This window comes from Bombus vancouverensis, chromosome 6 (genome assembly GCF_051014615.1).
Source record: "Bombus vancouverensis nearcticus chromosome 6, iyBomVanc1_principal, whole genome shotgun sequence".
In the NCBI taxonomy this organism is placed as follows: domain Eukaryota; kingdom Metazoa; phylum Arthropoda; class Insecta; order Hymenoptera; family Apidae; genus Bombus; species Bombus vancouverensis.
The window spans coordinates 11071548-11090085 of NC_134916.1; the positions used below are offsets into that span (position 1 = coordinate 11071548).

Genomic DNA, 18538 nt, shown 5'->3' on the forward strand with positions numbered 1-18538 from the left:
ACTAAGAATTCATATAGATAATCTGTGATTAGGGATTATGTGAACGTTCACAGTTGAGTATCTATAGCAAGTGAGGAGAGATTCGAAGAATACGTACGGAGATTTGGCTTTCGTTAGGCTAATTCTCGTTAAATGAACTGCTTACATCGACTACTTAGCCCTCGATAGAATGAAATAAGCAGACTCCTAGCGTATAATTCTTAATACAGTGGAATTTACTTTATAGAAACTTTATTTACTTGAATTAAATCTTCGTTAGTACCTGGTCAAATGAACTACTTGAACCAGCAGAATCTATTTATTCGAACATGAACTATGACGCGAATGAAAAAATCGCAGATAAAGAATCTATAAAACTCCTTTGCACAAACTCTAATTATATCGATTATATGTCTCCTCGCAAGTCCATATTTGTTGATCCCGATGGCAGTCGATAGTTAAAATATTCCAAAGGTTAACAATTTTTTAGATTCGGTAACACGAGTCTGCCACAAAATAGGCGATACGTCGATGAAATTTCGCAAACAAGTAACGATATATTACGACAAGCGATATTTTTCAAATATTCGACAAGGTGAAAAATGCAGAATGTCTTTAATTCGACGATCGATTCGAAAGAAAAGTTTTAGTATTGTAACATAGAACTTGTTCTTTCCTTGTGGTCTGCGTATTTAATATCTAAAAACCAGCTTCTATATATAATCCAATTCTATATATATGTATATACACTGACAAAACACGGAAGGAAAGTTTACCGGTGAGCGGCAATGGCGGAGGCGTGTCCAAGGTATCCTTCTCGGTATGGTCCTGCGCCTCTTCGATAACGGCCACGTCTTTGTGATAGTAACCCGTGATTTCGATCTTCTTCTCCGACACCAGAATGTTAGCGTCACCTTGATTCCCGTAGCTGGAGTAGTTGGTCACGGACGCAGCCTTTTTAACGAAGTCATCAGCGATGTACGGCTTCGAGTCTTCGAGTACGCGGACCTCGCGAGCCAGTACGTTGCTCGTATCTTGACAAACGTTCTCGACGCTCATCTTGCCGTTTATCTCGATGCTCGGCAGTTCGATCTTGCTCACCTCCTGGCAGACGTTCTCCACATTGGCCAAACCGGTGATCCTGTTGTCGGCTAAAATAATGCCAGTTGCGGCGACCACGTTGTTCTCGAGCAACTTGAAACCTTCGTTGTTCATGAAGGATTCGTTCTCATCGCAAACGAGTCGACCGTTCGCGATCATCGTCGACGTCCTCGCCGTCGCCGTGCTCGTCGTCACGAAACGGTACTGCTGGCTGTTGCCACCGAACTCTTGGTACGCTGCTGGAAACTCGTCCCCGTCCGGGGGCAGGCGCTGACCGCCTCCGCAGTTGTCCATCCTACCATTTACCGTCTCTAAAATCACACAAGCCACAGAGTGTTGGTTATCGTCAGCGTTCTTAACACTGCTCGCGAAACGTTTCAAAGTTGCAAGTTTCTCGTCTATGTGGTGTTCGATAAGGTTTGCGTTCGATAGGTATTTCGTTGATTCGTAAAGATTTTTATATTTCATGGAAGTATTTTATCAGATGAGCGCAAAAGTTTTGTCGGTTTATTTTTTTTTTTTTTTTAAATAAATTATTACCGGAGACGATTCACGCTATCGTCCAACTTGCATTTCTTTAACCAACTCTGCCACTTTCAACGATAAACTTCCTACCGACGTTAACGTCCGTATTCCGAAGACTGCAATTTGCGATCGGAAGACTCGCATTGCGTTAATCGCAGCCGCGGACATCGAACGAAACTACGAATCTCTGGACGCGCGTTCGACTCACGCGCAATCCTTAACGTCGCATTTACTTCTATTACAAATTGCGCAACGTAATTGCCTCATTAAGCCTCATTACGATTTAAACGTTAGGTATTTGCGTGCGCGTGTAATTCGTTATTTTCCATCAATCTAAGAATTCTTCGACGAAGATGGGTTCGCTGGAAAATGGGCCGTAAATAAAGCAACAAGGGTTGTATTTCCATTGGTTCTGCGCGAATTCGGAATTCGCGCGTAGTAGCTCGCGTTACCGGAGCCCAACTGTTCACGTTCTCGTGCGCTCGACGAGGGGATCGATTCCGCAACGCGCGTCGCTCTTTCGATCCACACGCGTCGTTGCTCCCGCGATCTCGCGAACGTTGATCCGTTCGTGCGTTCCAAATGCACGAGATTCCAGATTGCAGAGGCGGGGAAGGAGAGAAACGTCTAATAAAATCTAGCTACCAGTCGCGATAACGTTGGAAAAGGTTTGGTCTAGGCAAAACCGACCGGTGAATATTTTTTCAAACATCCATTTCCCGTTTATCGGCTCTCTGGAGCGAGCATACTCCGGTAGGAATTTTAATCTACGCAATTGAGATATTCCTGTATAGCCAGGCGTGGGTCTATCTCTATGCGCTCTTATGATTTGCGTTCACCCGTCTTTAGATTTTTAAGTTGTTCGGCGTTTCTGCTTCGAAGGTCGCTGATACCAGGATCAGGAGAAACAAGCAATCTTATTACCACGTGATCGTGTATTCATATAGCTTTTCTAATACCAAAGTATCGGATAGAGAGGTGATATCGTGTTTCGGAATAGCGTTGTTAAAATAAGCTTCGAAAGCTCGATTTGCGGATCGAGGTGTAAGCATTGAGATTCTTCGCAGTTAAACTTTGAACCGTTAGAGTTCGAGTCCTCGAAAGGTATAACGACGATAGCTTAGAAAAACGTATTTTTTAAATTTCCCCTCGAATTTCAGGCGTGTAGAAAGTAACGTCAAAGTGGTTTATTAAAATTCCTCGAAACTACCATAAAAACGACCATAAAATCTTGGAAACTACACGCTAGGTTGACCTTGCCACGGCCCCTAAATTTCCACATGTGGGTTGCATGGACGTTGAATTTTTATATCGAAATTCGGTTTCAGCAGATAGAAAGATATTTAACGTCGTAAGAAAGTCTGCAGTATAAGAGAGACAAACGTCGCGTACATCTACAAGGATTATTTCATCTTTTCTTCGAACTACACAAATTCGCGAATGATCAAAAATATGATTCGATCGAAGAGAATTCAAAGAACACAGAAGATTAAGTTGAGAAGTTGAGGAAATTCAAGTTTTTTACGTCACTGTCTCAAAATATAACTTCACATCACGTTGCATTTCGCGAACTGTCCAGTCCAAATTTGGTGGGACCTCGAAAGTCAAGGACAAAATACCGGAGGACCCGCAAGGGAAGCCAAAAGTGTCCTGGTTATTTTAGCGGTTTACGCAATCGCGCGTTACTTTCACGCGCAGCGGCGATCGTTTGCCGTCGGTTTACATAGCTGACCGGTACTCGACGAGGGAATCGCGTGCAAAGGACGTATCCGGAGCAGATCCGCGGTTTCCTCGCAGCCGACCGGATTGCTCAAATCCAAGGATTTCTACATTCTAACACGCGCACCCACTGATAAACCGCGTACGATCGCGTTATCTGCGCTCGAGCGTTCGACGCACGGGCGTGTCACGCTTGGTCGCTCGGAATCGCCGAGAATATCGTCAGAATAAATATTTCCAAATACCATTTGTGCCAAAGGTACCGCCTCCGTGCACGTTTTCGCGTTTCACTGGAATACTAAGTGAAAATTTTTCACCATGCGAACAGATATACTTTCCTATTATATGTAACTTGCGAACGTAGACTTCGTACGATATATTAGTCAGCAACTCGCAACACCAATTTACAGTATGACGTAGCAATGAGTAATACTATATAAACAAAATACAACTCGTATGTACACATAACGGTAGCATGATTTTTAGATAATAGTTCCGATGGAACTTGGCTTTAGAAAATTGTTATCCTCTATCGATAGTGGAAATACCGGGAATATGCTGTTATATCGAGCTGTATCAAACATTTTCAAACAAACAGAAAAATCTTTAAAACACGAATCAGTTGTTATCTTGTCAGAGAAAAATTTATCTCATGTATCGGCTTTTTATTTTATTCCAACAGAATGTGAAACTTTCTATGTCTATGTAACGATACTTGTTTGCTATTAACGAGATAATAGTATTTTGCTTAACACGGTACATAATCTTCGTGTTGTAAAAGTGTTATCTGTAGGTAAAACTCGAAGGAAGCTCGTTAACATAGGAAATTGATATGGCAAAGAATCAAAGACTCAGGATGAAAAGCCTGCGTTTCGCGGTTAAATCGTGCTCGCGTGCCACATTTCCCGCTAACTTCTGATTAACATTCTTGGCTGGTTGCCGTACGATGGTACCGATCGCCGATACACCTGCAACCGGCGCACTGTTCCTCGATATCGCGATACGATGCACCACGTGCCATCGGAAATTCCATTGACTGGCAGAAAGCGTGGAGCCGGCACATTATGTAATTCACGGACGAACTGCACCTACGAGTTTCCTATTCCTGTCAGCCGGTATTTCGATCATTAGACTGTGGATGTTTGCACATTTACGAGAAATTTGAAAGTACAAAATCGCGCAGAATGCGCATAATACGAAAAGATGTATAAAATATGCAAAGCTTAGCGCTTTCTACGATTCTTGGAAAGTGAAACAACTTTCTACCGAGGTTTTACTTTTTGAATTACATTGTCAAAAGTATGAATTCGCATGAAAATTCGCGGTTTGACGGAAACTCCGCTAATTTCGATTCTTACCGCACCTATACGCGTATGCGACGATCAAATTTTTATTTTTACGAGAATAGGAACGGAATTCTGCAAATGGGTGAATCCGTTGGATACGATGTTTCCGTAAAGTTCGGTACAGGTCGGTGACGTTTTAATTCGACTCCGCGAGTTTCGCATTCCAGCATTCTGCGAGCAACAGACACTTGTCGACGGGAACTGCGACCAGATCTGCGTTTACGTGCAACGGACGGACACCGCAGCTCGGTATCCTCGATATCGGTACAAATATGGTGCGATCGCTGGGACACATACGCGCTGTATCGAGCAACGTCTTTCTGGTAAGCACGTCTAACCGATTAGTTTCATCCGCTGGTGTTTGACCGGGAATTTTAATCAGTCACGTCTGCGCTTTCAGCGTAGCTGGGCGACGATGTTTGCGAATCGTGAGACCGGTTCCACATGGAGATACGGGAATAGATCGAAGCTACGGTGGTCCACGAAAGTATTTCAACTCTCGCCGTAGAAAACTTTCGTGAATACATTGCGTGTGTTATACGTAACTTCTTGCAATTTCATTAGCGCTATAATAATATAAGAGGCACGATCGTCGTGATTAGATGCTTCAAATTTGAAATCACAAGTTTATACTAAATATTAAAAATAAGACCTATTTATTGGAAACACACGCTTAGTGAAAAATTAAGATACAGCATACACATACACTGTACGTTAAATTGTATACAATGTACATTTGATACAGTCGATTCTACAAAGTGACAAGATCGCTCTTGTAACAAGCGATGCTTTTGATCGCTGGTCGTTAATTCGTCTATTTCACACTCGTGCATTGGCCAGTACTTCTGTATAATCTTCCGCGTATCTTCTCTGTGAAAGAGTTTCAAAGTTATATCCCTGTTCAATCTGAAACTCTTGAAAGGTAATTTTAAAGCGATCACGAGGACGTTTCATTCTACTCTATCGTTGAAGAAGAGAACACGTGTATCTGAAGTGGTAACGTTTTGTTCGCTCTGCTCGTTGACAGAAGGAACATCCATAAAGTGGTCACATCCCTCTGTCCGCGCGTCACCGATCGAACCTGGCTTCCGACAGTTTCAATTCTACGTAGTTATGGCAAGTACTGACCTCGACTCCGTCCGAGAACCGGGCTTCCGCCAGGAAGCTTCCAATGTCAGGCTTCTCCGCGGATGACATAACTTCTTGCACCGAATATTCTTGCTTCTTAACAAACTCATTCGACGCGAGCTTCTTCGATTTCCCTCAAGCCGACTAAGCACCGTCCACTAAACGTTCGTAAATTCGATCGAAAAGCTAACTCGAGAGAGCGTCAGGGGTCAGAAACACGGGTCAGACGCTTGAGCGACCCTGGTGAACCGATTCGAAGAAAAAGGAAGGCTAACTTGAAGCAAGGGGTGAAAGGGACACTTGGACGACGACTCGTTCTTACTAGTAAGAAGGCTCTCGTAAGACTGGACGACATTGCTCGTCGAGGCCAGCTTCCGTGGTTAGCACCGACATCAAGCGTTATGCGCTCGTGGGAGAAGGGATAAAGCGGTGGCCGCTGCGACGTGTCGCGGCCACGTTTTTGGTCCTCGATCCGAGATCGGTGTACCTAGATTCAAATTACGAAATATCTTCTCGGTGAACTTATCTTGGATCTACCTGGCTAAATGGAAAACCAGCTTGTTCTGGAATAAGTATGCTAGAGGCGGTTTTATTACGGTTAGTTTGGTGGAACGGCTGGAGAAGTTCGAAGTTGATGGGAATGTTAGAGGTTGAGAAATGGAGAAGAGAACCTGACGACGGTCGACTCGTTGAAGTTTGGCTCGGTTGAGTTTACGTGAGCCGAGATGAAAGTTAGATTTCGATAGATAAGATTAAAATACAGATATAAATATTTGCTTCTCGATATGTGCATGTAGTTTACTATTTGCTAATTTTGTGTATTGGATTTGATGCTGTTTGCCGATCCGACACGTTCCGACAAGAATAAAGTATCGATATTTGTTCCGATGTTAGGAAAAGGAAAGGTGTCTGAAACGGATACGAATGTGACGAAGAAACGGAACAACAGAGTTAAGCTGATGTGTCGTACGGACACGATTAATCGGCAAAAACATGCGTATCTGAATTTCATACGAGTAGAGAAATAAACAAGTAGAATATCGTTGTCAGATCAGAAATTAAACAGGTTAAACAATCTCGCGTTAAAAAGATAATAAACCTCGCGTTTATCATATTTTTACATTAATCATGAATTACGTCTTCCGAAATTAACGAGATTTCACTCACGCCTCTTACGTTACGTTTCTTACGAAGAAACATAAAATACGATATTATAACGTTACGCGTCTAAAAGGATAATTTCACAAAGAAATTATGTAACAAATTTTTGACGTTCGAATCGGAACAAATGCAAGCTTCGAGCTATTAAATCGTACGACATAACGTTGTTTACGGTTGAGCTACTTACGGAACAGATTCTACGTTTGTACCGCTCCAAGAGCAGAACGCGCGGTTCCCACTGGAATGAGTTACGCCAGGGAGCCCAGGTGAGAGAAAAAGCAGAGTCACGCCAAGGTTAAGAACTATTAATCGCGGTGTGACGTGAAATATCGACGAATACGTTCCGTGCTGATTAATCTTGCCAGAACGTGTCAACCGTGCGAAGCGTATGAGTTGAATCGGGCGAGTTTTACGCGGCTTTGGAAAGCTCGATGCGACCAGGTGGTGCGTGCCGTAGCACACGAACAGGAAGCACTAACCATTCCGTTATTGCGTCCACTTAATATCGTCGGATCGATATTTTAACCCGCGCACTTATCTGCGCGATCGTGAGATAGCTATAATTGGCTTTCGAAGTAATATTTATGGATCGAATTTTCGATACGAGATACGACAGAGGATACACTGTTGATCGTGTTGCAATGACGGAGTTGGTCACCATCTTAGCGGAGACTCCGCTAACCTGTTGGCGTGGGACCGATTTACGGAGAATTTGCGGAGAATTAACGGTGTAATATTTAACGACGAGTAAAATTAAACAGCTCGTAACGAAAACGACTCCCGATCATTTTTCCACTTTTTAGATAATGACGCATTCTACACGTATAGTAGCGTGAAGTTGGACTTGGAACATGGCGAAATTGATATTACAAAAACTGATCTATATCTTGATTTACGGTGTCTTTTATTGATATTCACCACCGTGTCCGAGGCGTTTCGATGTATTAAAAGATTAATTAAGATAATTCGATAATACCGTTATAGACAGATGTATCTATAGCAATAATTTTCCGAACACCTTAACGTTGCAAGTTGAATAAAAATCATGTACGTATCATCGAATGACAGATTGACCGATCGTATAAAGACCTCTGTCGAAACGAAGTTCGCGATTTCGTGATCTAATTGAATATAGTTCTTCCGCGATACGATTACGAATACGTTACGAATACGTGGAAAGGGAAAAGCCCTTTGGCTTTTCTGAAGGACCAAGGATCGTTTTTATCACGAGCCTTTCGACTTTTTTTTTTCTTTTTCATTTTCTCTCAATTTTGCCACAGCTTGAGAACTGACGAAAGTGATCTGGGACACGAATATCGCGAGTCGAAGGAAAGAACGTTTATCGTTCCATGCTTAGATGATTTTTCTGGCGCACCCGGATAACCGCGGTTACACCGATCGCAACCGTAAATTACGTCATTATGCACGTCAATTACGTTTGTCGCAACGAGTCGGGCAATATTTTCTTTCCAAAATGGGCACTGTTAGACAGGAGATAAAAGTGACAGAGTTATGTCACGGAGACTAAAAGTCGTTCGTCCTTGACGTCCAAAGATTCGAATCGCGGTTAATGTTATGATATCTCGAAAGTATAGAACCTTGCACGTAGATTATTAATTGTTATTTTTTATCTTGCGCAATGACGTCCTTTTGTTGCGTCGATCGGCGTCATCGCGATGAAATGATTGATCGTTTTCCAGACAGACTAAACTTCGATGTTTACGTTTATTTTCTCTGTCCAATGTTTTCTTTGTCGTTTACCAACGCTGCCTCGCGCAGGTATTTAAAGATGTCTCAACAGTTTCAAACAGGAATGTATATAAAATTTACAAGATAATTACCGTAAACGTATATACATTTGACAAAAGGCCAGTATATAGCACGAACAGCCGTCTTAAACGTACAATTAGCGTTAAGAATAGTTTCATTAAATATCGTGGTTCGTTGCTATAATCCATAATTGATTGTCCTTGAGTACCTTGATCTCTGCGAAATGTACACGTGCGTTAAATATAAATATCTTGTAGCTTCTCTGTAGGTTTTCAGTTTCAGCTTCAAACATTACCAATATAATTAGTCGAATAGTCAAATATTCCTACGATGCTAATGAATTCTGAAAACGGTTTCCACGATACACACGATATATCCGTGAAAGACTTCCATAAGTATTCGAATACTTTTATGAGTCGCTGTCAAATCAATTCGCGCAGTACACCGTGATCTTTTTATTTGCGAAATGGAAATGAGTCATTCGAATAGTATATACGTACGCTTTGCTTGGCAAGCAATAAATCATCGCGTTTCGTGGATCGAGTGTTTGTTTAACGCGTTGCGATATTTTAATCTCCGTTGAAAGAACGATCATTATGTTTGCGCATCGAGAACCGTTCGATCGTTAAAAGGCTCTTGAACGAGAAGCTTGACGCGACTAAATACGGGCTCGAATACGATCGTGGAAGGAGTCAGTCGTGTGTCCTTAATTGCATAACGATTTCGACCTATTATCCGGTTTCTGTCCGGTGATTTGTACATCGAAAAACCCGATTGTCTTCTCCGGATACTTAGGCGTAGAAAAGTAGGACGCAACTTTATACGTCGAACCGCGTTGAAGGGTTAATATCACGTTGCAGATCTGAGAGTGACCTCGGCCACGTCTGGCGCATACGTTTCGCCTGTTGCCAGCTAAACAGACCCGTTTATACCAGCTATCGAGCGTAATTGTAATCGACGTGGTTCCTGTTGAAAGAAATTCATTGAGTACTAAGACAAGTTGTAACATATCGAAACAGACGGTGAATAAATCGTTGGTTTTTATTCATCGTTTCTTCGTACGCGTCGTTCATGTCGCGACAGCCGATCAATGACGATCGAGAACTTCGATAAACAAGACCGAAGGATTATTTCAATTACAGTGGCGTTACTAATGAAAAGAGCATATGCATATACGGAGCAGATATAGATGGACAAATGGATCAATTGTAATTACAAAATGAAATTATTACCGGCGAGTACTACGAGGAAAACTAATTTGTCAATTGTAATAAGTATGCGTCTAAGAGTATTATTAAGTATTAAGAACCTATATCTTGCTACAAATTACGTTTAAAATTTAGTCGTAAGCTTAAGTTGACTTATGGACAGAAGTGTTAGGTTGTCCGGAAAGTGTCTTTCTTTTACAGACGCGTCTTTTACAACGACACATGTTTATACAAACACGAAATCTAATCTGTCGAACGTTGTAATCTTTATTTTGATAGAACAAAATGGATCATACGTAATTCGATAAAATAATATAAAACGGAAAATGTCGTGCATCCGTTATTTCCTTATAAAACGAAAGAAACTTTTCGGGCGACCTAATACATCGCTCGTTGAACTCGTAGCGAGTTCCGGCACATGGACGAGTGGTCGTCTTCGTTAACCGAAGTTAAAAACCGAAGTTTTAATCAGTTCAGCTTTCGAGAGGCTCGAGTAAAGGAGGTTTAAAAACAGAAGAGAAGTGGTTACGTTATCTGCACTTAATACACGGTGGTAAAACATCGCTCGTTAAATCACGCGGCTAAAGAATATTCGATAAGGGAGGCCGGATCTCGCTAAGCCGCGTTATGAAATCCTTTTTGGCCTACGAATCTCACACTCTGATTCACGCGTTACATCACGAATCGCACGGTCTATTTGACTTTTCCCTTCGAATTTTACGGGCGTGCACGCGACGTCACGACCACGAACAAGAAAAGAATCCTTTAAAATGCGAAACGAAGTTCGCGTTACTTTCAGGCCACTCGAGTCAACCGGCTGCACTCGTCAAACGTTCAATTTCCGTTTCTTTCCCGCCGGCAGATGATCACCGAAGGATTTCCTTAGTGCCTTTAATTTTATAGCGCCTACTGGCTCGAACGAGCGAACGTGGCCTTTTGTTACCAATGAAACTTCCCTTTACGGCGAGCCTCTATGAGAAAACGGTTTGCGAAATTCTTCCTACCGTCCATCCATTTTCTACTGAATTTACTTTCCGCTGGTAGCGCGGCCTTTCAACGTGGCTTGGTTTCCGATCGGTTCAACTACCACGCGTAAGTAACCAAATCCTCTTCGCAACGGTTTGTCAACTCGTTTTGTTGTATCATCGAATACCATCCGATAATGTGCGAACGACACAAGACGTGTTTATCGATAGTTCGTTATGCATGAGATAACTCGTTCGTCACATATATCTATATAATAATATGTCGAATTTGGAAAGTAACCAATCCACGTGACGTATGTGCATAGGTGGACAATTTCAAATACAAACGATCGAATGCTTTTCCCTCGATCGAACAAGAGCTTTCGATCAACACCATCGGGCTAGCCGGTCCGTACAGCGAAATTGATTCCACTGATTCGCCGATGAATCGCAAAGGTTGGTTTCGTGGCAGACAAAGCAGCCACCGTTACTCCGATTTTACACGCCCAGCACCCAATTGATCGCGCAATCGCATGGTTCCCACATTATTTCCCTCGCTTGGCGTTGACACTCGGGTCAAAGGGCCAACGAGAAGCGACCTTTTGCGACGGAACATTTTGGCTCTAAACGAGTCGTATTTCGATACCGAGCGAGAATTTTTACGACATGTCGGGGAAGAAGGAACGAAGCGTAGTAAGTAGTAAGTGACAGTAAAATACAGACGACTCACGTTTTAAGAGAATATTCCAGCGCAAAGCTTCGAGAAAGACGAAGTTGTAGAAATACACGTGCAAAAGTCTGCATTCGAATTCTCGAAGTCAATGTAATTGAGCTTATTTGAACGAATGCAAAGGAACGATGCAAGTCGTGAGAAGATTTTATTCTTAAGCGAAAACGTTCCAAGCTTTGTACACTACCAGCAATTGTCGCTGTTCGTCTCTAAAATTTGTAGGAATATAGTTAAATATATGTGCAGAACACCGACGAAGGTAGAGATTCTTTGTACAAAAATGTCAAAAGAAGTCTGGCTTTCTACAGTAGAATATTCCCATAATTCTTTTAGGTACGAAGACTAAAAAATACTTTGATATTACGAAAAATCACAAAATGCTAGAAATAAATTTATTTCTCAAGTTTTAACGATTCATACTCGTATTTATGACATTCTCATTGGCTGGATGGCAATTCACCGTTAAATAATTGCTAGGTGGTACAAAAGGTTGTTAGAAAAATGTGTAGTACCATCGTATCTGAAAGATTTATCAACGCGTCAGGTAGGCGATAAATATCCCATAGTGAGAAATAAGATTCCAGAATGCGGAAATATTGGCATTGAAGTCAGCGACATGTCGTACGTGCCTCGATACACCGATGACGCGGTCTTCGTCCGTTCTTGTTCATGGGAGCGGCTCGCGAGACGAGTAGGAAACGAATCACACCTCGAGAATCTTATCCAATTATTTTTTTTTAAAGGGAAACTAGTGTGTCGGCGATAGCTCAAAAAGAAAATACGCTGACTGATGAAAATAATGGTGTGGTTCGGGGCAACGAATAGCGAGTTTACGTGTCTCGATATCGATACGACGTACTCCGACAGCCAATAGCAGCTTTTTATTCGCGCCGATTCATACAGTACGCGTTTCCTCGTTTCTTTCAGTGAATCCACCTCTTCGTTTTACCGATATACGGTAATTCGTGAAAGTACCTTAACACTTGTAGCAATCTTTTACGGATATATCATACGCGTGTTACACGAAACCATTGCAAGTTTCATTAATTTTGTAACGAGACTCGACTTTTCGCCATTGCGTATATTGATAGAATTTCAAACGAATATGAAAACTTACGAGGAAGTTGAAAGATATTTGGTACAAGTACGTATTTCGTAGAAATCATAAAAACGTTTAAACAAACGTTAAGACGACTAAATTTACAACGTTTACTTTTTATTAAATATACGCTTGCAGTAAATATCCTGTACCTTGTATATACACATGTAAGGGGTATCGACAGAATCTTAAAATGCTTGATATTATATAATACATCCTTATGTCATAGATGGATAAACATACACATAAAAGAGTTCTATGATAAGTGTTGAAATACTTGCGTGAATCACTCGTATGTACAATGTACACGGAAATTAAGAGATGTAACGATATCTTCGTTGCGTTTTCTCAGGAATTGCGCTCGCTTCTATCATACTTTCCTGGAAATTTCGATGCTCGCGTTCTAGTTTCTGTTGGCGATCTACTTACTTACGAGATTGTCGCGTCCCTACGATGATACCGCATCGATCGACGTCGAAACTAAACATCAGAGTATCAATTTGTAACGGCCGCTGGACACGCGATGTTTTATCTGACTGATTCGGTGTTCGACCAGCGTCACGTCAGTTCGCAATGTACAAGGCTGTTCTCCCTTTATCTGGTAAATTAACAATAACCCCTTATCGAGTGTTTTTTTCCACTTTAGCCGTGGCGAATCGAAGAGCAGATAACGGAGAACGTAGAGAAAAGCGCGGTGACTAACGCTTTGATAGAAGCAGAAAAATATCGATGCCAGTCAAGGAATTAGAAATCAGTGATTCGTTTCGATTCGACAGATATTTAGCAACTATTGGACGCTTCGCTTGTCGCTCGTTAATAGCAAATCAATCGTTTGCAGTGATTGCAAAATGTACGTTCTACATTTCACGACACCTAATTAATTATAATGTAAATATAATAAAATATATAATTATAACAAATACAATAGTGTGCCAATCGTTTTCGTAATCGTCGTACGCTAGTTATCGATGGTAATTTTAACTGATAATATTTCTATCGAGAGAAATCTATGGGACGTTAATAGAAGATGCAATCGATTGAACGAAACTGATTATTTCCTATCGTTCAGGCTATAGATTGGTCAATAGTTTGCATTTTAGAAATTTATTTCGGCTGCAGTCATTTTCAATGTATTTTTCTAAAAAATATTTCAAATTGTCGCGAGTCACTACGTCGTTCTAATACGTTTTTAACTCTGATAAACTAATAGGTTGCTTTACGATAATTAACTAATAACAAGTGACACATCCAACGAGGTTGCGTTTTTTCCAACTTTTACGAATGATTTCACTTCTTGGTTCTTAATAGGTTAACACGGTCGAGCAGATACTCGGGCAGAATTCCGTGGAACGAAATCGCCAACTAGCAGAGAAATATGCGGGGAATGAGAATCGTGACTCCGACATCTAAAATCTAGAAGATAGTTCGACCACGTTGTTCGTTTTCGCCCTGGGACGCCGACACGAGGCGTTCATTACCGGTCCCGAACCAGATCGTGACACGTCACGAGCGTATCTCAATGTGAAGTTCGCAGGCACGATCGAGGGCGAATTCTTGCAGACTTTCACCGGCCGAAGGACGGGCCATCGCGTCGTAAACCGGCGAGCATTTGCGGCTTAGCACCATTGTTGCGCCTCGCGGAATGATTGTTGGTCATGCTGCTCAGAAATACTCGCCGCGGGTTCCGTAAAAATTTATTCCCCTTGCCTTCTTCGTAAACCCGGAGAAGCGGTTCTGAGAAAGGAATGCCGCGAAAGAATGTCTGGAAGAGCTTCAGCTTGGATGACTCGAAAGATTCGTGGGATCTCGAGCCATCTAATTTTCTCGTTAACTGGATAATACCTTGACTCATTAAGGACCAAGTTGTGACAACGCAAAATGTTATTTCGTAGCGTTTTATAGCATATCATTGATAATCGATAAAGAAGATTTTTCTCGTAGATTAAATGATATTCGATCCTGAAAGGATTACTTTTTCTTATACTACGCTACAAGCTTTTCGAACGACCTGATATTACGTTTAAAGGATTAGCAGTTCGAATGGTAAATTAATTGTTCCTCGTTCAATAAGTTAATAGCAAACGAGTAACGTGTGTTCGCTTACCTGCTTGGAGATTTTCAACGGGGGCCTCGAGAGAGTTTGCGTTTCGATTCGCGTTGTCTACCTCGTCATTCCGCGCTGAAATCAGGAAACACGAGAAAATCAGTGCGGTATTTGCAAAAGAGTTTAAACGCGGCTCGCGTTATCGAGCGACACTCGAGCCGCAGACTGCGTTTCCACGGCTTTTCAAACTGCGATTGCGAACACTTCGGTATCGTTGGATGACGTTTCAATTAAGAGAAACTACCGAGCGACAGTAACGAAACGAAAAACTTAACGTACACAAACAGAGACCAGTGATAATGAATCGAGGTACATAATAGCTAGCAGCTAGTGGCCACAGCTGCACGGTTCACTCTAGTTGACCTGTCGTTTATTAAACATCAGATACACGGCGAGTCAAATAGGCGTACGACACGAGTCCAATGTGTGTCCACTGTGCGTTGAAGCTTATGCTGCTTACGCTGTGCGTGTACTAAGCAGAGAGAAAGAGAGAGAGAGAGAGAGAGACCCAGCAAGCTGTCTGTTTCCCTGAAGCAGCACCTACAGGATGAGATTTACCTCGAAGCATGCCTCTAGGTCTCGCACGAGATGGGTCGACTATCGTAAACAGCGGCTCTGAAACTATGTAACGTCGTTTCAACATTTACGACAATTATCGCAGAAAATTTTTATGCGTATACCGTGCGTGTTATGTAAAACATTTTGAAATTTCAGTGGCACTATAACGAGACGCAATTGTCATGCTCGTGTTGGTAATATTTGAGACCAATCTAAACATATGCGTAGAGGTTTTTTCACTGAATATTTTCCTTGCACGCTTCAAAGATAGTGAGTGAAAAATATGGAAATCTCGTAGATTTATCAGCTGTTTATAACAATCCTTGAAATTAACGAGTTCTCTTTGCAACTATGTAATTACGTTAGAGTGCTTCAGCAGACATCAAATAACACGGAAATTAGAAAATTGAAAGCGCGTTTATCACGTGTGTCTCGTGTGATCCATAATTGCAATTTTTTTTCGCATAAATGTTAAAACGGTATTTCGCGGGGTTTCGAAGCTGTCGATTATGAATAGGTATCGTGATACCTCTCGTCTCGTGCGAGATCTCATATGGAGTCATGTCTCGAGATAAATCTCATCGTGTGGAGACTGTTTAACGTAGACCGTAGAGTCGAGTAGCAGCGTATTTCCGTATGCAGGACACCATTACACTCATTCAGCAATAAACGGAATACGCGGAAGACTATACGGGCTACGGGGACTCGACTGGACTCTTGTTCCCTGCGACCTTGATCGCTTAATGAACATTGCCCGTGCAGATCCGTATCTTGAGACGCGGCACGTCCACCGGCTCTCTACTTCCCTCCCACGACGCCAACAAACCTTTGAACTCGATCGCTATTAATTAATCTCAAAGATTGGCGGGTGCTCTCGTTTCGAAACAATTCGACACGAAGGTGAATTTAATCGCCGTAATCTTCCGCTGATATCGTAAATAGATTCGATAAATTACGATTCTGTTGCAAGATCGCAGCGAATGATCTCCGGAGTTTCTATGGATTTCGAGTCACGATTAACGAGGATGTCCGTTTCAAGGTTTCTCGACGAGAACCCTACGATGGAATGTGCCGAATGCGATGCAGAACGGTATCCTTCGCTTCCGAATCTTTCTCAACCGTCTACGATTTTCTTATTCGGTACGCTCTCTCACATTTGAGCTATCAGAATGGCAAAAAAGTCGGAATAATGGAACGTTAGATTACTGGTAAAGAAAAATAATTTTGTCATTATATATTTTTAACCAAAAACAATTTTCATAATAACGATTACGAGTAATCAAAATACTTAACAAATTAATATCTTTAACCATTGGTTTCTTTGAAAAGAATATTCGAATAACGGCGGTTGTAATAGAGAAAATTCTACCGTTTAAAACGAAATTCTTTTAAAAAGAAAAGCACGCTTCAGCGGATTTTAATTACGAAGCCAAGTAGCGGGAAGGAAGGAGTCGGAAGGCACAACTGGATACCTTCGTCCGTCCTTGAGACTTCGAACGAGAAACGGTTGATCGAATTATAGCGAGAGCGGTGTCGGATAGATGGCGAAGAATTTTCGCTAGTGCAGCGGATGGTGACGCGCGTTCTTCGACGGCGAGGAATATTTTTGCGGTGCCGGCAGATTTAAAGCGAGCGATATCGTCTGCTTTAAGAGTTCTTACGGTGAATCGTAAACTCACGATGGTGCCGCGATCCGAGCTTGGACGTTATGACGAATACGAACGCGTGGCTTAATCGAGCGTTAAAATTCCATGTCCGTTTCAATTTTACGGATAGTTTAGTCGAGGATGAGGAAGTAATCCGTGCGCATTTGCAAAAATTTCAATCGCGCCGTGCGACCGCAAGAGAATATTACGTTCTTTCATTCCTATACCACTCCAAGGCCCTCTTGTACGCTTGAATTAATATTATTAGCGAAATTTTACTAGTCACAAGTTACAAGGTACTAGTACCAGCAAATACTCTTGTACGTGGTACATAGCTCGCGGAAGTATTCAAACATTCGTAGACACGTTCTATGAATACGTATATTACGTGCGTTATGTAAAACATTTTGAAATTTCGAAAGAACAGTTACCAGACTCGATTATCATGGTTATATCATAAAATACAGGAGCGTTACGTTTTACGGTACACTGTGGCGTGTATCGTGTGGCGACGATTAAGACGAGCATTTTTCAGACGACATTTTTCAATGGCGATCGAACGGGAAGAGGAGCTCGACGAAAGGCCCGGCGGGAAGTTGACATTAAGGGTTCCGACCGAGGGAACCGAACCAGCAAACAGGAAAAAGGGAACGAGAAAGAGAGGGAGAGAGAAAGAGAGCAAATCAGTCCGGGAGCGGTAAACAGGAAGAGGACAGGTTGGCTGGGAAATGCGAGTGAGCGAGAGAGAATCGGAAGGAAGGAGGGAGAGTTGGGAGAAGTGGAAAGAGAGAAAAGGGAGCAACGAAAAATAAGAAGAGTGGTTCTCCTCTCCGGTCTAAGAGTTGGGAGCGGGTGGCCTTGAGCAGGTCATCACCTCCGGCTTGCGATGCTGATGCTGCCCGCGCTGGACCATCTTAACTTCTTCTTCTTCTTCTTCTTCTTTCTCTGCTTTTTCCTCTTCTACTTACTTCTCTCGAACCCTCCTCTCCTCCTTTAACCACCTCTTCCTCGCCAATCTTCTTTGCCCTTCTCCTTCTGTCGCTTGCCGTTTCTCCCGCTTCGCTTATTTCTCTTTTTCCTCTTCTCCTTTCCTACCGTTCTCTGTCTTCCTTGCCCTTCCGCTTCATCCTCGACTCTCATTCCTTCCCCTCCCTTTCTCGCGCTCTTTCGTTCGCCATCCTCCTCCCTATTCACGTTCTTTACACTTTTCCACGAACCTCCGCTCCACGGAACAATCCGTCCGAGCTAACTTCACGGAGGCCGAGCGGATTTACAAACGGACGACGTTCCTCGTCGCGATGTCGACGACGGGAATTCTCTTGCGGATTCGCATCGGAGATGCGCGTACAAACGATAGCTTTTTTCACGAACTTGGGAAATTTAATGAAAACCCAGTATAATCCTTCGATAGTAAGAGGACCATTGGGAATTTTAGAGAATTTTTGATTGGTCGATCGAAATCTTTTAGTGTTATCTTTGGTATCGAGTAATCTTACGAT

General features: G+C 42.3%; 1 protein-coding gene across 2 annotated transcripts in view; it reads right to left on the reverse strand.

Annotated features, from left to right (window-relative positions):
• bbg (PDZ domain-containing protein big bang) overlaps positions 1–18538 on the reverse strand; it is a 60115-nt gene that overhangs the window by 5327 nt on the left and 36250 nt on the right. Inside the window, exons 6-7 of one of the 2 annotated variants that reach the window (XM_033331810.2) lie at positions 14836–14910; positions 756–1391 (exon numbers count right to left, since the gene is read on the reverse strand). In XM_033331810.2, coding sequence (XP_033187701.2) covers positions 756–1391; positions 14836–14910 — 711 coding nt within the window. The remainder of the gene's footprint in view (positions 1–755; positions 1392–14835; positions 14911–18538) is intronic. The other variant, XM_033331811.2, reaches the window with a different exon arrangement.